Raw genomic sequence first — 23,800 nt, forward strand, 5'->3', positions numbered from 1 at the left:
TTTATGATGTTCCCTTCACGTGCTCCGCTGAGCTGCAGTTCCAAAATTATGAATTCACTCGACCACTAGATGTCCTCAGAGATCCTTATACCACATATTTTATCACACTCCTTGAATCTACTGTTTGATTTTAATTGGGGAATAGTGGGTTCAATCTAAGCGAATGTGCATGAGAATAAAAGTATGAAAATCACAATTACTTATTTCCTGCCAACTGGGTAAATCACAATTGTGGCATAATTGTAGCAACCACATTTTTAGATCCACCTTCCCTTTAACACAGGGGGAGCTTTATGAGTGCCTTGTAGTTCAATTGCAGTAAATATAACTCTTTAAGGTTGACAATGGTCTGAAATCTATTGCTGGCAATACCTGCTTCAGTTTGCTGATAACATGCTTAAATGGGGGGCTTCAAAATGCTCTAAAAGATATATTATTCATGCCAGTGAGTTAACTTTCTGTAAAAATATTGTCAGAGGCATATACATTTTAAGATGTTATATAATGTTTCAAGATCCCTTTACTGTACAAATAGCTGTAAAGTGTTGAGTTTATCAACATTAGTCATCCCAGCTCAAGCAAAGGTTTTTTGTTTTTTTTTCACCTGAGAATCAGCTTGGGGAGTTCATAGCATAAAGATTCTATTGCAGTGAGGGTTAAATCTGATTTTCCCCTTCACACTGTATGCCTATTTGCTAATTAATGCACTGTACAAATTGTCCATGTTTATGAATTATAAATTAACAATGTGTTAAATGATTAATGAAAGACAACACACTTTGGCTGAATTTAACAAAAAAAAAACAAAAAAAAACATCTATTTAATTAATGCAAATAGTATTTAGGTCTGTCACTGTTTAGTTCAATTGAAAATGTTTGTTGTCAACTGTGTAATCCTTAATTAAACACATTTTATGTTTATTTTAATCCTCCTTTTAAAAATGTGAAAGAAAATATTATTATAGAATGTATCAATCTTAATAACTCTGTGTACATGTAATTAAACCCAGCTCTTTTGCAAATTGCATTCCACTTTATTGTTATTGTCTCTAGTCATGTTAATCTCTGGTGGGGAAAAAAAATCTAAAGGATTAATTCAGTTTAAGTGTCATGTTGATCAGCTGCTGTAAGTCTCCAGCAGATTGAAACTTGAATAAAGATAGATTTGAGGTCCAGGTTATTTATAATATTTAAAGCGGTACGTTGCATAATCTGCCTTCTGCTAATATTTAACTCTTTAAATGCCTAACATCCCAACCTCTGTTATGTGGGCTCCTGAACAATTCATAGTGACATATGAGGTTTGGTAATAATACAGACCGACACAGGTTTATAAACTATTACAAGAAAGATTGCTTTTGAAACGGCTGTTTGTGAGGAAGAGAGGTGGAGAGCATATTAGCACAAGATATCTATCGAATTATTTATTGTTGTTCACTAAACCACATTAAGGTTGACATGTATTTAATATGACATAAGCTACATTGTTGGTTCTGGAAATGGAGTCAAAACACACAAACATTAATAAAGAAGCTCAATGTTGACACAGAGATCAAACATTCAACCTGTAATGTTTAGAACCCCTGGAAACTCCAAGTGCTACAGAGCTTGCATATCAAAGGCTTTTCCTGAGTTATTTTTAAGGATAAAAATCACAGGAACAATATATTCATCTACAGGGTAACCTGCTCTCTTTCACATTTGAATGTAGTTTTTTTTTTTTTTTTGAAGAAAGGAATTAGTGATGTGATAAATTACTGTAATCAGCCCTACACATGAGTATACTACACTGAGCTCCTATACAGATGTGAGAGACAGACTTTCTAGCAACCATTTAATCATGTGGTAATGATAATTATTTAAGTCATAAATCATGTTGTAACTTTATAGGGCAATTACATAGATTTCAAAGACGATGGATGATACAGCAATTTGCAAAAGAACATTGTTTTGCAGGTTTAATAGTTTATTGATCTGATATATTTAAGTTTTTTGTCTCTTTTTAAAAAAACAAAACAATTTAGTATTCTATGTTAATTAAGTGTATTATGGTCTAAACATAATACCAGTGTTGTTGTATTTTATAATTGGCATATTAAAAGTTATACTAGGTAACATTCCAATGGAGATGTATAATTGTGGAGTTTTAAAGCAATGCTCATAGTGCAAAAATTTTTGATTTTAAAGCATTTTGGAAGAAGTAGGAGGACAGTTATTCCAGTATGAAACTCCTCACTATATTACATCAGTATTGTAATCCATTGTAATCCAGTATTGTAATTCAAAATGATAAATGCATTGATGATGCAGTTGGATAACCTTGGAAAAAAAACTAGTGGTAAAATTATTATTACCAATAGGATGTAAGGCTTTTGTTGTCCACATGTTGCTTTCAAATATCTTTTATTTTGTTTTTTTTAAATCCAGGTTTCAAAGCAAATGACACAGCATTATAACACAATTTCATGTTATCACAGTGATTCCATTGAATGGTATTCATATCCATAGTTTTATTTTATTATAGTAAGGTTACATTCTGTAAAAAGAAAAGCCACAAAAAAAAAAAAAAAAAAAATACAATTTGAAAATGGCTTTAAGTACTTCTGACAGTTTAGGTGGGGTATAAACCAATGTAAAATAGGACAACTTGTGCTAATTAAACTAATTAGTGTGAATTTAATAATCTGCCAAGCTATTAGGGCAAGTTTCAGGGTGTAGTGGTAATGGCCAAGTAAAAAATAATGCATGCTGCCCCAAAACAGGCTTGAGACAGGAGAGTACCTCTTTTTTAAACAATTGAACTTAGCTATAATACTTCATAAATTATGTATATTAAAATGTAAGGCAACTTTAAGTAATCTTGTTGCCTCGTTAATGTGCAATATGCCACCTATTTACACAAAAGTACGTGCTACAGATGGAAGGCTTTTGTTTCTATCAAGTATGAAAGCCAACCAGAGAGCCATTTGATGTTTTTCTGCCAAACACCCTCTGACATGTGTGCATTGCTGTCTTTTCTTGACTTCATTAAAGGCTTTCCTTCTTTTTTTGGTACTTTTTTTTTTTAATTTGTCAGCAAAACAATTTTTTGTAGAAAAAAAGAGTATGTCCACACATGACCAATTCTACAGCGGACAACTCGGCAGTTCTTTAAATTGAAAGGATTACAGCAGACTAATAGATTAAAATGGATCCAATGCATCTGTAAAGTGTGGATACTTTGAATAACACCTGGCATGATACATTTGAAATCGTCAGAAATGTCAAATTTTGCACCAGAACTCCAAAAAATGTAAAATGAAATGCATTCGGGAATAGTACCATTTCTCAGTATTTGCTACTTTTAAAATGTATACAGTAACATGTCAAAAAACAAAAAAAACAAAACAAAGTTTGCACAAAAAACTAGAAGCAAACGACAAAAAAATAAAATAAAACATTGATATTCAGCTCACAGTACAGTATTTTATATAGCATGTAAAGTGCACGGTATCTGACAAAGTAGCTGACTGTTATGACTCTGTTTCTGTGTCTGCGCTTGTTGATTGGTTGACGCTGTGATTGTATGCAAATTATCTCGGGACGCAGCCAGCTGGTGAGGTTAGAGCTGGGAGTCATTCAGTGGTGCCTCAGACCCGAGAGAGGTGAGCTTTGCTGTCAAAACTGGAGCTGTCCAGCGAGCTGTTGGTGCTGAAGTTAGGATTGGGACCGACGTTTTGCCTCTAGAAAGATTTCGTTATCTTAAAAGGAATTAACAACCCGATTTACTTCACTCACAGTCACACCGTTTCTATCAGATGTAAAAGACTGGATTGGATCAATCTCACATTGATAAATTGCTGCTTTAAAACTGTGCTTTTCAACTCCCTGGAGAAAGTCTTTTGTTGGAATACTTTGTGACGGACTATCAGGTAATGTTAATGTAGGGTTCACATTATGCACAATGTTATCATCTTTATAAATTTAATTAATGACGGTTAGATTGGTATTGTACAGGAATGAGTAATGTTTCAGCAATAAGACACGGTTTAAACTAAATTAATTATGTGTATAAAAACAGAAAGGGAAAAAAGAACTGACGCAGTATTGTAATTGAAATGTATTTGTGTAAGGGACTAACTTGAGTTTTTACAAAGGTATGGTATTTTACGATTAATTGCGTTAAACATTTATTAGTATATATCCCATCATAGAGATATATATATATAATATTATATATATCTCTAGATATATATATATCTATATCATATATATCTATATATATATATATCAGCCCCATTTATAATGTTATTATAATAAAAATATTGTTTTATTCACAAATAAGACAAATGTATTTTATTTGAGGAAACAGGAACAGGTTTCGTTTTCGACGGCAAAAGTTTTTTTTTTTTTTTTTTTTTTTTTTTTTTTTTTTTTTGTAGTGTTATTCAAATGACACGTGTTGAGCTCCTCCTAGATTTCGAATGGACAGAAATGTTCGGCACAGATTAAATAATGCATCCTTGTAATTACAGTGCTGCAGCTTTGAGTGGGGAATGGCAGTGGGAATTACAAGCCAAAAATGGTAGTTGTTTCAAATTCCTCTTCCAACACGTTGTATAAGTTTGATATATAAAACTAAATATTGAACACAATATGAACACAACGACATGTTTGTGTCATGACTACGAGGGGTATTGCAAATTGTACATTTCAGAACATTTTAATACTCACATATCATATTTAAATATAATTCAACCAACACTACCTCAGTAATTACATTTTTCAGTGGATAACACCTAGTCCAAACTGGGTTATTATTTATAATGTTAGTGCACTGCTTACTGTGAAAGTAATTTAATTCAAAAAACGTCATTTTGATGTCGATCTACTGTGACATCAAAACTAATCCCTAAGTAATCCCGTTGTTATTGCAGAAATCATAATTTCCTAGATATTGTGGCCTTGTTTCATTAGGCTGTTTTTTATGATTTCTACTTTTTAAAAATGTATTAGAAAGGTTACTTAAACATTGAAATCGTGTTAATTATTGTATTGTTTATTTGGGGTTAAAACTAGATCTGATGCAGTTTTGTATTGTCAAACAGACTAAATTAATCTCTTGACTAAAGATAGCATGGGTGGGGCGGTGGTGGAGGTGGTGATGGGTAGGGGGGGGGCGAGGATCAGTATGTGTTAAATGGATTATTAAGTTGGCTCATCAAATGTCACATAAAAACATAAAAAAAACAAGGTAAAGCCTAGTGTGAATCTTTCAATGATTGTCAGACCAGAGTACTGTGATAACCTAAGGGGTGGTGAAAGTATAATGTTATTAGGAGGATAAATAATCACAACAGTCACACACATTTTCAGGTAATTTGTGTATCCCTAACAACAAATCAATGTCTTGATAGTTTTATGTTACAATGACATTCCTTTTAGTTGTTTTAATAGATGACCCAAAGTCTATGTACACATTCTCTGGGATCAGTTAAACACACACAAATGAATTCCAAACCCTATATAAAAACGATTTTCTGATGACTGTCTCGCATATTTTTAAGAAATTTGTTCATGTCTGGAGATAACACTGCTGATAAAGGTTATTGTTTTAATGTGCCTGCCTGTAGCGAGCCATTTACTCTGTTGTCCAACAACCATTTAGAGTAATGTCTTCACTTTCAGTACTTGACATTTTATTGTCTACTGCTAAATAGAGGAATGTTGATTTTGTGCATGTCCTCTTTGTTCAACTGTATTTTTGTAAGTTTCTGTATTCCAAGAACACACATCTTTACATTTGTTTGTTTGTCAACCTACCCTATAATACATATGTTTTTGTATGTATGAATGTATGTGTGTGTGTGTGTGTGTATATGTGTGTATGTGTGTGTGTATGTGTGTATGTGTGTGTGTGTGTGTGTGTGTGTATACACCTAGCCTGTATAAATGGCTGGTCTCACTGTCATGTATTCCGTAATGTATAATGGCTGCATATCCCTATGGATTATTTATGCAAATGTGATGTTATACAAAGAACATTATCAAAACTGGGGGGTCTTTATAGGTCATGCTGTCCTTTTTATTAATCAGTGAGGAATGGCCACATATATCTCCAGAACAATATGAACCGTTAAAGCTTGTGAAGCTAAATAAGGACTATAAATGGGTGGAATATTTGTTTTTCATTTTCCCCACAAAAAATAGTTTCTTCAGTGATGACTGCCAAGACTGGTGTAGTATTCAGTGTCATACCGGTGTTGGCAGTCCCCATTGCAGAAACCCATTTTTGAAGTTAAAGGAAGGATAAACATCATACCCTGCTGTTCTGTAAATAGGTAACACTGAGGGTGCCACTGCAATAGTGTATGGGGCATCTTGCCTGAAGAGAGGATTGTCTATTTAGTAAAACCAAGAATTGCAGTAAGTACTTTAAATGGTGTACATTGAGAGATAAAAAAGAAATCCTTTTGTTTCAATGCTAGTCTCCCAGGAGTATTTTTAGAAGGGCAGTAATATATTTGTCAGTTTGAGATGTTCAAACTAAATTATACAAACTTTAAACAAACCTTTACATCAGTGTAACAGCTGTATCTGAATACAAGGGTTTAATATCATTCAGAGCATATACATTACCTACTTTAAAAAACAAGATGAGGGATGAAGGTCACACTTTAAAAGACCTGAACAATTTTATATCAAGCTTTCCCTGCCTGCCCTAGATACAAAGTCGAGCTCTGAAGTTATACTTTCGCACTGTGTGTTGGACACTACAGCATTGTACATGATTCAAAACTTGCTGTGCCTAGCAAAATAAAAAAAAAGGCTACAAAGAGTTAATACTGTACATAGCAGCAGTTGGAGGCATTGTCATTAATCCCTTGAAGTGGGTTAAAGTTCAGGCTGAATTTGCATTTCAATAAACTAAGACTGGAGTCCAACAGGGCCTTAGAACCAGCCTTCTGAAAAAAAAAAAAAAAAAAAAAAAAACTTTATGCATAATAGGGAATTTTATACTTTAACCTCTTAACTAGAGATATTTTTAAAGACCCATTTTATTTCTCAATCCATTAAAACATTTTAACAACAGGTATGTGCTTCTAGTATTTTGCATAACAGGGATATTTGTTTTGAGCCTCTATTGCACTGATGCTGGTTTACAAGAGACTTTTCCGTTAGTCTGATTGAAAAGTAGATTGCAGATGATGCTTATTACAGTTATTTTCAATTGCTAAAGCACAGTTACTGATACTAGTAGCAGAATTCTCAAAAAGGGCAACACAAATATCAAAACACTTGTGCAATTTGCAAAACATCAAATACAATTGCAAAATGAAGTAAACATGTCAAATGTATTCATACATCTTACAAAACCTAATATTTACATCAATTCAAACTTTTAGGTTCATATTGTTTAATACTTCGACCAAAATAAAATACAACTTTCAATTGTAAATAGATCTAGCAATTCAAAGGATTGTATTATCAAACAGAAAACCAGTATACACATAACTGTTAATGTTTTTTGTCATTTAATGGGCACTATATTTAGTCATTACAGTTTTTCTCGATTGCTTGAGCACATTTGTCCAAAGCAATTAACACACAACAGCAAACTGAAACACGTTGGCTAAAATGACACATTTTATTTGCAAAATGCACTAAGACTCTCAAAACATTAAATAGATGACACAAAATTAACTACCTCCATCAAAACATACAACTTGTTATCTAATGAAAAGTTATTTCAATCAATTGTTACAGAATGGCCCAATAAATACTAACTACAGCTATCAATATACCCTTACATGGTTAACCCTCTTTTATATGTCTGTGCCATTTGTTGATACTATAATTATAGTACGTACAATAAAAGGCAAATAAACATATTATCACAGCATGGGCTGTATTCTTTTTTCTTAAAATGATTTTACCAAAGATGACCAATGCAGAAAGAATGTCACACAAGCGCATGAATATCCAGAAACAAAAAGCTTTATTTTACCTTTTTCCATTTTGTCCTTTACAAATTCAATGATGCTGTATATACAGAGAATAAAATTAAAATACACCAAGCTAACAAATCACTGCAAAAGCAAAGCAATGTCAAAAAAGGCAACACAAATACAGTATACACCACATTCAGTCCATTCATTCTTGTCAATCAGGCCACATGTTTTCATCAACATCACACTGGATGTTTTCACTCGCAATGCAGTGAGGAAAAATTCTCCTTGCATGGCGCATCCACGCTTGGCAGTCCTCTGCAGTGATTGCCAGACAACCGGCATTCATTGTATCTAGGAGGGACATCTGGTCATATGGTCGGTAATCATAAACTTTCCACCTCCAGAAGAATTCCTCGATTGGATTGAGAAAAGGAGAGTATGGAGGGAGAAATTGCATCATCATGCGTGGGTGGGCTGCAAACCATTCAGTAACAAGACAGGAGTGGTGGAAAGCAACACTGTCCCGTGTGATGAGGAAGCGGGACATGTCAGGCCTCACCAGCCCTCTCTTTCCTGGTAGTACCACTCTGTGCTGCAATGCATCAAGAAATGTGAGGAGACGTTCTGTATTGTATGGGCCAATTGTAGGGATGTGACAAAGAACACCATCGCTGGAGATAGCGGCACATATGGTAATGTTTGCACCCTTTTGCCCTGGCACATTTACGGTGGCCCTCTTACCAATGAGGTTCCTCCCTCATCTCCTTACTTTTGAAATGTTGAAGCTGGCTTCATCCACATAAATGAATGTATGGGGTGTTGCATTTGCTTCAAGCTCCATTATTCTCTAAGATGAAAATACAATAGAAACACAGTATTTATGTATACAGAGAATCGTGAGGGTCTGGAATCAACTCCCCAGTAATGTTGTTGAAGCTGACACCCTCGGATCCTTCAAGAAGCTGCTTGATGAGATTCTGGGATCAATAAGCTACTAACAACCAAACGAGCAAGATGGGATGAATGGCCTCCTCTCGTTTGTAAACTTTCTTATGTTCTTATGTTCTTATAAAGTAAATAGATTGTAAAATATTCCCGCTGCATGCAATGCAATATTTTACTGTAAGAAAAGGCATCACAGTGACAAACCATTACCTGTACATACGGGAGTCTAGTCTCCTTCACGCTGTCCTGTTTCTTTGGAATGGGACCTTGTAATGTTGTTTCATTCTCACTTTGTGTCTTTTAAAGACCCAATCAATAGTGTCCAAACTCACACTGTTCACATTTCTGAACATGTTGTGATCTTGAATGACTGCTGTCTGGATCTCTCGTCATCTTATGGAATTGCTGGCAACAACCATATCCACTATGACAGCCTCTTGTGCTCCAGTGAAGACTTTACCTCTGCCGTCAGCGTCTGGTTGTCTTTGAATTCTATAAATATAGTAAATATGTACAAACTGTGACATTTTGGTGGTCACATGAAGGGCAATGACAGAACAACTGTTTTACAGATATATTGTAAAGTATACAGTGCAGTAATACTGAAATACAGTGTGGTATAGCACTGTAACTTACCTAGTCTCATTCTTGAATATTCTTACTATTGATGCCACAGTTGATTGGGCTGGACCCGCTGCTCAGCCTCACTCATGGAAAGGCCATGATTGACAACATAATAATTGTGGCATGAATTTAATCTGAAACATTAGCTCTTTGTATTCCCTTTGAGCTACTCCACCACCACGCATCTGTACCCCTCTATGGGCCCCTCTACCTCTCCTTTGTCCTTGCCCTCGCCCTCGGCCTCTTACTTGGTCCATTCAAACAAACAGCAACTCAGAGGTGACCACTTTTATGCATGAATAAGGACTGATTGCTGATTGAACAATTGTGCAAAGAGGTTTTGCACACATGCAGATGAGGTTCACATTCATGGGAGTAATTTGTATCAGTTGTGACCAAATGTTTTAATTTTGTTTAACATGATTTACTCAACTGTGTTTTGCGTCTTTTGTAGAGAGTTGTGTTTACTGTTTTGTATAAAAGAATACTGTTGTGCTCATTAGGTTATGATGGAGATCAAATGGACCCCAGTTTCATTAGAAGTGTCTTAGCAATCAAGAAAAACTATAATTTATAATTAAAAAATAATAAACTTGAATGATCAATGTTTCATTTTACAATAATATTTTCATTCTGCATCACTAAGCTGTTCTGGCCACATAAGTTCATCTACATCACAGCGGATGATCTCCTTAGATGTCATGGGCAGCTCTCCTTTCAGTCTTAAAAAAAGAATAAATGGAATATTGATATAATAATGTACAATCCAGATACATATTTACTGTATAAAACAAATTAGGGAGCTGCATCAGCATCCAAGCTGCAAACTCTGTACATTCATATAATAGGTTACATAAAATACTGCTGTTCACATTTACTCATTCTCAGTTTGAAATGTACGAATTATAGATACAACTGTTGATCGCCACAAATTTGGTTGCACTGCCAGCCCTGCTTGTCTCATTGTCATACCTCAGTTGATGACATGGTTCACAACCACTGCCTGGATTTAATTTGTTACAGTAATCCACTGTCTCAGTACCACATGTGTTGAATGCCATGACCATGACAATGATCACCCCTCTATTCACGTCCACGTTCACGACCACATCCACCAACTTGCCCACCTTCTCTATGTTTCAGCACAAATTATAACATCAACCTTGTATGAATGAGTGATATTTGATTACAGATTGAAACATTGTGAAATTTGCATTTTCGTGCATGGAATTAGTATTTAAAGTAATGAACATTAATTTTGAGCAACAGCATGGAGATATATGTGTTTTGAAAACAAGACACTTGCATATGAAACTTGTATTAAAGTGATGGAATTGCATTAAGTGAACCTCACAGGTGGTTTAAAGTGTAGCATTGTGTGTGTTAACTAGAGAAATGTGTTAGTAGTTTTGCAAATGAGGAGTCAGTTTTGGTGTTTGTGTTAACTGTTTTTGAAAATCATGATAATAGTTTCAGGAATTTTGCTTTAGCAATTAAGAAAAACTATAATATGTAATAACCATTCTTTGTCTTGGACAACTATTAAAATGTTTTTGTAAGGGGGAGGAACAATTGGGGACACAAAACAAAAGCAATCCAAGTGCAAGTATGTTTTTCAAAGTGATTTTAAAAAGGTAAATTGAAAAACCCCCAGCAATTGTTTTAACAGAAGTCCCAATTTTACATATTGTACAAAATGATGGTGTGTCATTGTCTATATAATTTTGTAATATGGATCAATATGGACTTTTGAGTACTGGTAGCAAACTCCACTCAAAGTAAAGACTGTTCGAGTGCTTTGTATGTTACTTTTGTTGATATTTTTCACTTCAGAATCACTGGAGAGTCGCAGTCTTTAAGATATTGCTGCAAGTTAAGATTCTTCTGCAGCAGATGTTTGCTACTCAGCTGAAAGAGCCATACACTTCTAATATGAGCCATATGCTTCTAATATGAGCTATACCCTTCTAATACGAGCCATACGTTTCTAATATGAGCCATACACTTCTAATACGAGCCATACGTTTCTCATACAAGCCATGTGTTTCTTTGTACACAGAGATGTTAAGGGTGGGCGCTTCTGAATGCAAGCTCAATTGATCAATAGTTGAATTGGGTACTGTGTAGACACAAGAGACGTATTTAAATGCAGCTCATAACTGGATTTAGTTTGGCTAAAGAAGCAAAGAACATGATGAGGCTATCCGTGAAAGAAGCAGGCAGAGATAATTATAATCCGGTTTCGAAATGTTTTATTAACTTTGCAGGTCTGGCGACCAAACAATAATCCCAGTCTAATAATAATGGGTTGCAGTCCCAAATAATAAACACCGTTAGTACATCCACAATATACAAACACGGTCACCAGTCCTGGGTGAGTGCATGAGTGCTCGTATTGGGTGATACAGTTTATATTTGTGACAAAGTTGCAGTTTTGTCCGGTTTCGTACTGGCCCCTGGCAAATACAAACAAACAAAACACAACACTTATAATTTCTGGCAACAATACACTTTTACTGTCCTTCTGGCTTTTACTCACTACAAGCCAAATGCGAAGGAGCAGATTACAATTCTCCATCCCCCTATATGCTGTCACGCATGACCCCTTGGTAAACGAATGCAGCTGCCTTTACAATCTGCAGCCGCTACATTGTTTCCCTTCCAGGTCAATACGTTCTTGCAATGGAGTCTCGCCTTTATCCAGAATGACCAACTTCCCAAGATTTAAAACCAAGGTTCATTGTATTTCTGTCACAGTACTACACAGTAATATGATGTTCAGAAGTCAAAATTAATGTTTTTCTAAAGACAGGTTGAGTGGTGGCACAAAATTGTTTTGGTAAGACCCTCAAGTTAAATATTTACCTAGGATTTGGTGACACAAAAATAAACTGATTTTTAAGTAACTACTTTAGGATCTGCTGGCATGATACATCAATTCTACATGGTTTGTGTTGAATATATATGCATTCACTTCATAGTCATCTGTCAATATTGGTGTGAAATAGAAAAGCTTTCCTTGATTGATGGAATGGTATACTGTTAAAAGACTAAACCGCAGGGTTTTTAAATCCCTGACCTATCCCCTAGAGAGATAAAGGTCAGTGCTTGCTGGTTAAAAGGATGGAAAGGTTAACTTTAATGGTCATAAGTTTAACAACCGACATAATTTTGTGTATGACACCTCCGGAGAAGTGAGAAAGCAGTATATAAAAAAAAAATAATAAAATAAAAACCTTTACCCAGAGAAGAGGGGGGTAGAATGATTTTTTATGGTTTGTAGCTGCATGTGGAAGATCAGCACACTGACATTGACTTTGCTAAATGGTCTAGTGAAGTATAGTGTTTTCATGGTTACAGGTTGTAAATGACAAAAGGAACTCTATAAAACATAACTGCATCAACCAAATGCCAAAACACTTAGTCTGATAGTTCAGATAGATTAAGCAACATTTTACAAGTATCGGTGGATTCAATTTTGGAATTGCCAAATGTGATTACATTTTTCCAATTTACAATTCAGTTAAAATGAAATGGCAACATCTTCAACTGGTTTCACAGACCCTGATTAGCACTAATAACAACCTGCCTCACCAAAGGTAACATTATGTAGTCAAAGATTCATACTTAGCTGTAATTATGATTCATAGCTTTGGATTTCTGTTGACATGTGTCCTAGTTTCAGAGTCTTGTGTTTAAATGTTAGCCTGGTAGTTCAGGGGGCGCGCAGAAAGGGGTTGCCAATTTCCTGTCAATTAGTACCTATTCTCTATTTAAGCCCTGATCACTTGCACCTTCGCTGTGTAGCGTTTCATTTTCCTCCTCCTCCCCTCCTCCACCTTCTCATACATGCCTTTGCATCGGTTGTCTCTGGGGGGCAAGTGAGTCTCACTTCCCTGACCTCAGGGCTAGGCATCAGCCTCCCTTTACCTTCAGGGGAGTTCTCACCATGTGAGTCAGAGCGGACCCCCAGCCACACTCTGTTCTTTCACAGCTCCTGCGCTTATCTTGCCTCACTCAAGGCTCTGTTGCATACTCTGCCTCAATTCAGGATGTGGCTACTCCATGCTCAAGTCCCATACTAACCTCTATGCCTTGTTCTTATTTCAGGTCCCAGGCAGTGTGAAGTCTCGGGTGATTGGGGGTCTAACAAGTGCCCCTTTACGGAAGTCTCAGACGTTGGGTACCTCTCCCTCTCTATCTCCTTTCATGTCCCGGTCTTCAGGGACCATCTTCTTCCCGAGGGGTGGCTCCCCGAATCATAACCATTGTATGTGTTTTCGGTTGCTGGGTCCTTTGCCCCTGGGTTTTGTCAGCATCGCCGCCATTAGTCAGTGACCACTTTCTGTATCCTGTCTTCGGTTGCTGGGTCCTTCACCCCTGCGTTGTGTCGGCATCGCCGCCCTCAGTCAGTGACCCTCTTTCTATCAGGTTTCGGTTGCTGGGTCCTTCGCCCCTGGGTTTTGACGGTATTGCCACCCTTTGTCAGTGACCACCTTCTATACTAGCTTCCATGTCCAGCTTCGCTGGTCTGCTACTAGAGTGGTCTGCTTCTTCTGCCCTATCCTTACACCCCCAGCTCACACCCGGGGAATATATAAAAAAGTGACAGACACACCACCACTGTTTTTGTTAAAAACTCATCAAACAAAAGTCATTGTGTTAAGCAACAATTAACAGCAGAGCTTAGCAGAAACCAACATAACTTGTAACACATTTCAGACAGACACCTGTCAAGGACACTCCACAGAACTGTTGCAAGACCCTTTTTACACAAGCAATTTTCAGTCTTACTGCAATCTATTGAAACTCTTGATTCTCTTCTGTCTGTAGCAACATACTATATATATATATATATATATATATATATATATATATATATATATATATATATATATATATATATATAGTGCCTTGCAAAAGTATTCTGACCCCTGACCAATTCTCTAATATTACCGAATTACAAATGGTACATTGAAATTTCATTCTGTTTGATATTTTGTTTTTAAACACTGAAACTCAAGAATCAATTATTGTAACGTGACATTGGTTTTATGTTGGAAATATTTTTAAGAAAAATAAAAAACCGAAATATCTTGCTTGCATAAGTATTCAACCCCTGTGCTGTGGAAGCTCCCAGTTTGCACTGATGAAAGAAATTGCCCTAACGAGGACACAATTACCTTACCATTGGCCTCCACCTGTGAACCATTAAAGTTGCTGTCACATTTTCTGGATAAAAACCCCACTGTTGAAGGATCATTGGTAAGGCTGTGATTCTGAAGGAAAATGAAGACCAAAGAACATTCTACAGAAGTTAGAGATAAAGTAATACAAATACATATATTAGGGAAAGGCTACAAAATAATATCCAAATGTTTGGATATCCCAGTGAGCACAGTTGGATCAATAATCAGGAAGAGGAAGCTGCATCACACCACCCAGGCACTGCCAAGAAAATGCCATCTCTCAAAACTCAGCGCTCAAACAAGAAGCGGCTTGTGAGAGAAGCCACAGAGAGGCAATCACTTTGAAGGAGCTACAGAGTTCAGTGGCTGGGAGTGGAGTAATGGTGCACCAGTCAACCATATCAAGAGCTCTGCATAACACTGGCCCTTATGGGAGGGTGGCAAGAAAGAAGCCGTTACTCAAAAAGTACCATTTGAAAGCACATCTGGAGTTTGCCAGAAAGCATGAGAGTGACCCAGCTGCAATGAGGGAAAAGGTTTTGTGGTCAGATGAGACCAAGATAGAGCTTTTTGGCCAAAACTCAAAGCGCTATGTGTGGTGCAAACCTAACACTGCCCATGCCTCAAGACACACCATCCCTACAGTGAAGTATGGTGGTGGCAGCATCATGCTGTGGGGATGCTTCTCATCAGCAGGGACTGGGCATCTTGTTACAATTGAAGGAAGAATGGATGGAGCAAAATACAGGAAAATACTGCAAGAGAATCTGCTTCAGTCCGCTAAAAAACTGAAGCTTGGGAGGAAATTTACCTTTCAGCAGGACAATGATCCCAAGCACAAGGCCAAAGCAACATTGGAGTGGCTCAAGAACAAAAAGGTAAATGTCCTACAGTGGCCCAGTCAAAGTCCTGATCTCATTCCCATTGAGAATATGTAGCACTATTTGAAAATTGCGGTCCACAAGCGTTGTCCAACCAACTTGAACAACCTGGAGCAAATCTGCCAAGAAGAATGGGCCAAAATCACTCTGACACTGTGTGCAAAGCTGGTACATACTTACCCCAAAAGACTTAAAGCTGTTATTGCAGCAAAAGGTGGCTCTACCAAATATTAATGTGTGGGGGTTGAATACTTATGCAAGCAAGATATTTCAGTTTTTTATTTTTCTTAAAAATATTTCCCAACATAAAACCAATGTCACCTTACAATAATTGATTTTGAGTTTAAGTGTTTTAAAATAAAATATTGAACAGAACGAAATTTCAATGTACCATTTGTAATTCAGTAATATGAGAGAATTGGTCAGGGGTCTGAATACTTTTGCAAGGCACTATATATATATATATATATATATATATATATATATATATATATATATATATATATATATATATATATGATTTCCAATACATGAGAGTAGATGTTAAACTTCCTGCTGATTTGAACTTGGCTCTCGCCAAGATAAACACCAACTAAGGCGTAGCTTTACAATAAACTAATGTGATCTATCTGCATCTCCATCCATTTGCATTTCTTTCCATCTGATGATGTAGATATCCTTCTCCCTGGTGTTGATGGCTGGAGTGTAATGCTGTCTCCAGGGATCAGCATATTTTGCCTCCCCAGCGCATCAACCCACACAACGGCTGAGATGCTGGCTCCAGGGATCAACCCACAGCTGTCTGGATTGAGCTAAGTAGGGTACATCTCAGTGGGGTCTTCAGATGGGCACCTTCCATCCTCTGTGTTTTGTCGACTAGCCCATGACACCTCAAGAGGGCTCGACAGTGATTCTGGCGCCCCAGCATCATCCCCCTCTGTCCCCCGCTCAACTCTGCCCAGCTTACTTACCTGTACATCAGTGTTGCTTTCTTTCTATTGTGCTTGAGATTCCCAGCCAGAATCTTTCTGTCTCAACCACAGTCAATTGCTGCTCCTTTCTGCTGCTTCAGATATGTTCTTCACTGTGTGACGCAACTCTTGGCCACTGAACCCGACATCTCTGAGAAACCGGGTTGTAGATTGTGCCACAAATTCTGGACAAGCTGCCTCCACTGGGTAAACCCTGACTCTCCATCTTTGCTGTTCCGCTTCAGCAGCTAGTTGAGCATACCAAAGTTTCTTCCTCTCATACGCCTCATCCACAGCATCCTCCCATGGCACTGTGAACTCTACCAGATGAACAAGTCGTGCTGATCCAGACCAGAAGACAATGTCTGGTCGAAGGTTAGTGGTGGTAATCTTAGGTGGAGGAAAATAAGCCATAGACCAACATCTGCAAGCATTGTTCAGTCTCTAGCAGCTTCCAGTTGTCCTGGGTGAGGCTTGGTTTTAATACCTTTTCTTTGTGGTTGCTCTCCTGGACAGAGGAATATTGGAACTGGTGGCAACTTGTTGGTCATGTTACGCTTGTCTTCCAATGCTAAGGCCAAACATCACATCACCTGGTTGTGGCACCAAGGAAACTGTCCTTGGCTAATATTCACCTTACATCCTGTCAAAATGTGCCATAATGTTGCAGGTAATGACCACAAAGGACACAAGGGATCCTCACCCACCCAGAGGTTTAGGTTATGTGGTGATGGGAGAACATCATACGTTGATTTGATGAGGAAATTGATCCTACTCTGTTCCATTGTCCATAGGTTCTGCCAGTCAATCTTGTGTTCTAAACTTTCTCATCTCATCCATTCTCCCAACTTGGCCTGGGAAACAGCCTTTACACACCTCATCCTTTCTTCCTGCTTTTGCACCTCATTGACTACCAGCTTCCTCTCTTGAGCTGGGGTTGCCCTGTGCCATGTAGGAGGAGCTGAACTGAGACCAAGACCCTCTCTTCCATGCTGAACTTGCCCCATAATATCACCAATTCGAAGGGCAGACTTAGCATCTTCCATGACTTTCTTTGCAGCACACTTTCTTCCAGTTTTCAACACAGGTGCTGCCTTCCTTACGCATTTGTCCCATAAATCTACTAATGTCATTTCCAGTCAGACCTTGGCGTACTTAAACTTGTCAGCTAGAGCAGAGACTGGTAGCTGTAGTACTCCTTTACCATAAAGTCCCACTCTGCTGAGGCAGCATGGAACTCCCAACCATTTCCTGACGTATGAACTGATTAAAGCATCTAGCTTCTCAACTGCTGTCAAGGAAACCTCCTACCTCGTCAGTGGCCAAAGCAACCATGGCAGTAGACCAAACTGAAAGCCATAGAGTTTCAGCTTGCCTGGTAACGCACTGATGTCTATGCTCTTCAATTGTTCCACTGCTTGTTGTCTAACTTCACCCACAGGAACTGTGTCCTTTAGATCCCTGTCGTACCATCTCCCTAGACTTTTCAATAGTTTCTTAGACACTGTTGGTATTTCCTCACCATTAATGTAGGACCTTTTATCTATTGCTTTGCCTTTAAATATAGAGAAGCTCCTTGATTTAGTGGGCTTGAATTACATTTGTGCCAATTCGATGTTATTGGTTAATTTGCCCAATAGCCGATTAGTGCAGGCTAATGTTGTAGTCATTGTTGTCATGCCATCTATGTATGCTCGAATTGGTGGTAATTGCATTCAAGAAGTCAAGCGCTCTTCTCCCACTACCCATTTTGATGCCCTAATAATTACTTCCATTGCCATGGTAAAAGCCAGTGGAGAAATGGTGCATCCTGCCATTATTTCAAATTCTAGGCATTGCCATGTAGTGTTGAATTCTGAAGTTGAAAAACTAAATTGCAAATCTCCAAAGCAGGCTTTCACTAAATTTGTTATTGTCATCAGCACACTGAAAAATGCTGCCCAAAGAAGTTAATGTGGCACTGAACCGTATGCATTAGCCAAATCCAGGAATGTCAAATGGAGCTCCTTCCAGTGCTTGTAGAATCTTTTTCTTTTGGTATAAAGACTCCACCTGCTCGACGCCATGCTCTTGGTACAACTTGTTTTTCCCATGCCAATTTCATCAGTTTCCACAGGATTCATAGAACTCCCGAAGAACTCTTGTATACTCTATATGGAACTCAATTAGGCCCTGGAGATGATAACACCCTTGCTTGTGTTGGCTAATGTGAGTGTTCATGACTCAACTATCAGAAAAAAGACTGAACAAGAATTGTGTTCATGGAAGGATAGCCAGGAGGAAACCACTGCTCTCTAGAAAGAACATTGCTGTCCGTCTGAAGTTCGCCAAAGACCACACAGATGATTCACAAGACTTCTGGAAAAATGTTCTCTGGACAGATGAGCCAAAGGTAGAAAATTTTGGCCTTAATGAGAATTGTTATGTTTGGTGAAAACCAAACACTGCGTTTCAACAGAAGAACCACATCCCTACTGTCAAACATGGTGGTGGGATTGTGATGGTTTGGGCTGCTTTGCTGCCTCAGGACCTGGACGGCTTGCCAACATTGACACAACCATGAATTCTGCATTGTATCAGAAGATTCTAGAGGAGATGTCAGGCCATCCGTCCCTGAGCTGAAGCTGAACCGAAAACAACGATCCTAAACATACAAGCAGATCTACAAAAGAATGGCTGCAAAGAAGAAATTCTGCGTTTTAGAATGGCCTCATCAAAGTCCGGACCTAAACCCCATCGAAATGTTGTGGCAGGACCTGAAGCGGACATGTCCATGCAAGGAAGCCCTCAAAAGTCACAGAGCTGAAGAAGTTCTGTAAGAAGGAATGGGCCAAAATTCCTCAAAAGCGATGTGAGAGACTGACCAACAGTTACAGGAAATGCTTAGTTGAAGTCATTGCTGCTGAAGGGGGGGGGGGGGGGGGGTTGGGCACCAGTTACTGAATCTAAGGGTTCACATACCTTTTCACACATGGATATTGAATGTTGAATCATTTGTGGATAAATAAATGTTGAAAAAGTATCATGTTTTTGTGTCATTTGTTTAATCAGGACTGTGAAAGTGTAACATCTAATTTAACAAGACATCCTACAATTTAGAAATACAAAACAGAATTATCATGTTGTTGCAATAACTAAAATTGCTGGGCCTAATCAAAAACATTTCAAAAACATTTTAAGATTTTACATTTGTATCAGCCACCGTAAGTCTTGCTACCAGAGTATAGTGCGACTGTATATCAGAGTGTTTATTATTATGTGCTTGTGAAGCATCATTTTAACTGGAAATAGCATCACATGACCAGTGTGATCTGTGTGAACTCTCTAATGTCATAGGGTACAATGGGATGGTGTACAGAAAATGCAGGTACAGATATACTGTGAGAAATGCAACACTGATGTGTATTTCTCCGAGGACAGCCAGATAGTTTGACATAAATGTGAATACAAATCGTGCTACAATATTCTTAAAGGAAATACATTATTGATATTAATAATATGACTACAGGCACATTTTTTTTTGTTTTCATTTAGTTTTAAATTAACTTTATTATGAAATAAAACATTAATAAGGCAGATTCAATGTTCAAATTATTAATTATGAATAAATTGCTTTTTTTATTCCCTGAGGTAGAAAATAAAAGGTTTCAACAAAATTTAATTTACTTCTATCCCTTAGTGAGTTTATGTGTTGTTTATGTACATTTTCCCAGAAAAGATTACCCTGAATCCGGAATATTACAATCCTAATGATAGAAACCACATATTTGTTCCTCCAAACTGACTATATATATATATATATATATATATATATATATATATATATATATATATATATATACACACACACACACACACACACACACACACACACACACACACATACACACACACACAGTATCTATACAGTATATATACATACCCTGCTTTTATTTCTAGTAAAAACATATTCACTTTTACATTTTGCTTACAGAATATATTTTTGCTTGTTTTTTTTTTGACATTAGTACATTTACGTTATGCATTTTTAAATGCAATGCTATAGGTTAAATGTTTGAGCTACTGCTTCCTGTTTTCTAATCATTTCCAGTGCTATAGTATTGTAATTTAGTTGCAGTCAGACCATTTAACTTCACATAGGAAGTGTTATCAAATACCACATATCATTGTATTTGAACAATTGTGTTAAGAAAAGATAAAACCATGAGCACAACTTTTTGCTAATGGTGAAAAGAGTTAAGAAAATAAGTTTTTAGTCTTGGTTACCACTCTTATCATGTCATTATGTCCTTGGATAACCATGGGTTATAGGAACATTTTAACTCTGTTGTAGCTGTCTAACAGCATTGTAACTTCCACAGGCCCTTAGTACAGAACCAATGTCTTGTCACTGTAATTGTATTGCATTTCCTTTGGAATGAAAGGAAGCCACAAGACACTAATGATAAAACAGCAGACTCAGGTGTGGCTTACACTCAAGTTACACTTCAGAAATAACCAAAACAAAAGTCACAATCAATGTTTCTTTGGAGGTCTAGGAAAAGCTGCCCCGACTACATAATTCAGGGACATGTTCAACTTTATCTAACACACAAAATACATTACATGAGGTCTAGTTAACCTCTTTCTTTTACATTTGAAATAAATAAAGGAAAGAAGCTGTGTGGATAGTATGATAATATATTCCCTTGGAAGTTCAACAAAATAATATTAACTCAATTAACTTGGTGCAAAACCCCAGCACAAAATAATATATGTGAGCGAAATGTTAACGTAATTATCATCCAGCAAGCCACATGCACGTGACCTAGGGCATGTAACTTGATGTTGATGTTTCACCCGACTGTAAAATGAGGCAGAAAAGCAGCAAATGAGATGTTACAATTTATTTCTTCAGCAGATTTACCGCAGTGTGTAAGCAGACACAATACAGTCGACAAAATACGTTTTTCAAAACAAATTTCCATCAAAATGACTTGAAAATTAAAAAGATGAAAGCACTGCTTATGTAAGAAGTTCTCATTAAGATCACCACAAAAAAAAAGTAAACTAAACATCTACAGCATTCTGTACTTTATGTTCGTATTTGGTACAGTACAGTATTTTCAAAAATAGGGCAATAACGGCAGTAATAGTTTATATTTTTTTTTATTTTATAACACAGTTGCCAAAGCTTTTCTCAAATAATAATAATAATAATAATAATAATAATAATAATAATAATAATAATAATAACCTGTTTGTATATACCATCCTTTATTCATAATCAGACTGCTTTTGGAATAGATTTGTAGAGACATTTAATGTGGCTTGCATAGGTATGCTGCAAACATGAAACAGAAAACACACTGTGTGGTGCTTTGTTTTGTTTTATCTTTTTTTTCTTAAGAGGATTCCAAACAGATCGTCTCCTTTCATGCCACGTGAAGCAATTATTGACAATATTAGTTCAAACATTAGTCAGGTCTGAAGTGTTAGGTGTCTGCTTTAATTACACTGGGTTTGATGCATTTGCCCAAGAGAAATGTGATATTGAATTGATAGTGAGGAGTGCTATAATAAGACCAGTCACTGACCATTTACTGTTTTATTTTGACAGGAAATACCAATGAGGACACTTAAGTGGTGGTCAGCAATTTTATTGCTTGGAGTTGCCTTACTGGTAATAGATGGAAGGCCAAGCAAGGATGGATTTGACCCGAAACCCTATCAGCCTCTAGTGAGATTACGACACAAGGTATTGATTTAATTCTGGTTGTATTATCTTCTTAGGCAGCAAGTGTATGAGTCTGCAGATGACACAGGAAAGAAGATCAATGTAACCCATACACAGCTAAATCTTTACTCAAATAGTACAGTTTAAGCTAATACAGCCATTTATTTGTTTATTTGGTATTGATTTTTCCAGGCAGTCCAAAAGAATGTAAACGTTATTTTTGTCATTTGTTATTGACTAAAACCTTTTATGTTTGTACCATGGAGGCCATTCTTATTTAAAAGTGATTGTTTTAAAGTTCCTGTTGTGTTAATATTTAATTGAAAGTGGTTTCCAACTCTGGTACCACAGTATTCTTCATAGACAGTTCTATCTTCTGCTATTGTTATTCTCTTGTTTTCCCATGTTAAATAAACCCACCTGTTTTTTATTTTTATTTTAAATAAATAAATAAACAATTACAAATACTTTAAGTCAAAGTGTCTGTGGGAAGTAACTTGTTTTGTGGAAAGACTGGTGGAGTTCAAAAGTATCAGCAAAAGCTAAGTGGAAACTTAAGAAATAACTTAATTTTTGAATTAATTCAAATACTAAAACCTTGTGGAAGAGAATGACATTGGTCCTCTATGTTCTATAATGGTAATTCACAAATCGTTTCTACAGCACTTAGAAATAAAAATGCGCAGATCATTTTGTATACGCCAGAAATTGAATTTTTATTATTACTATTTCAACAAAACAATTATAATATATATATTCTATATATATATATATATATATATATATATATATATATATATATATATATATATGTATATATATATATAGTATTTGATATTATTTATCGTTAATAATTATTTAAAAGAAATAGAAAACTATAATAAAATAGCAATTGTTTGCAAGTGCAAATGCAAGTCATTCTGCGCACTACTACAGGTGACACCTGCAGAATGCAGCTGAAGACTGCCTGCACAGTTACCCTCAAGTGAAAATAAATTAGTGAAGTTAGGTGCACCTTTTTGCTACCTGAGCAGATGAAAAGATGATAGTAGATTGCAGCCAAGTAAACACAGCCACCAAGCTTGGGGGTAGATCGGCAATTCCATAAAGCTGTTAAAATCTTGAAAAATTATTTTAGGTCAAGACAACAGCAAGGTGTAATACATTTCACAGGTATTGTTTAAGCATTAATGGCCAATGTGGAGATCCTTAATTTGCAAGTAATGACCTGCTGGGGTGACTGGACCCAAAGCCTAAAGGACTGAGGACTCTCAACAACCTGTAGTTCTATCAGCTAGTGATAGTTAACCCCCACAGTCATGTTTTAACATCTTCTATAATTAGTCTGAAACACTCATCAAGTCAGCTGTTTGAAGAAACCATTGCTCAAGTAGCCTTGGCAACTGACTGGTGCTTCATATTGAGGATCATTTTGTATGTTATCCATACAGCCATGACCTTGTTAGTTTATAGCTCACTACTGGATTGTACTACAGTTTCACAAATTGAATGATTTGTAAATTCCACTTCCATATTTATTTTG

General features: G+C 36.7%; 1 protein-coding gene across 1 annotated transcript in view; it reads left to right on the plus strand.

The window, feature by feature from the left end:
- Positions 1-3,634: 3,634 nt before the first annotated feature.
- Positions 3,635-23,800, plus strand: part of LOC121324750 (follistatin-related protein 5-like) — an 89,775-nt gene continuing 69,609 nt past the window's right edge. The window contains exons 1-2 of the mRNA XM_041266946.1: positions 3,635-3,911; positions 22,141-22,278. Coding sequence (XP_041122880.1) covers positions 22,150-22,278 — 129 coding nt within the window. The 5' untranslated portion in view covers positions 3,635-3,911; positions 22,141-22,149. The remainder of the gene's footprint in view (positions 3,912-22,140; positions 22,279-23,800) is intronic.

The sequence above is a fragment of the Polyodon spathula genome, chromosome 1 (assembly GCF_017654505.1).
Source record: "Polyodon spathula isolate WHYD16114869_AA chromosome 1, ASM1765450v1, whole genome shotgun sequence".
Classification (NCBI taxonomy): domain Eukaryota; kingdom Metazoa; phylum Chordata; class Actinopteri; order Acipenseriformes; family Polyodontidae; genus Polyodon; species Polyodon spathula.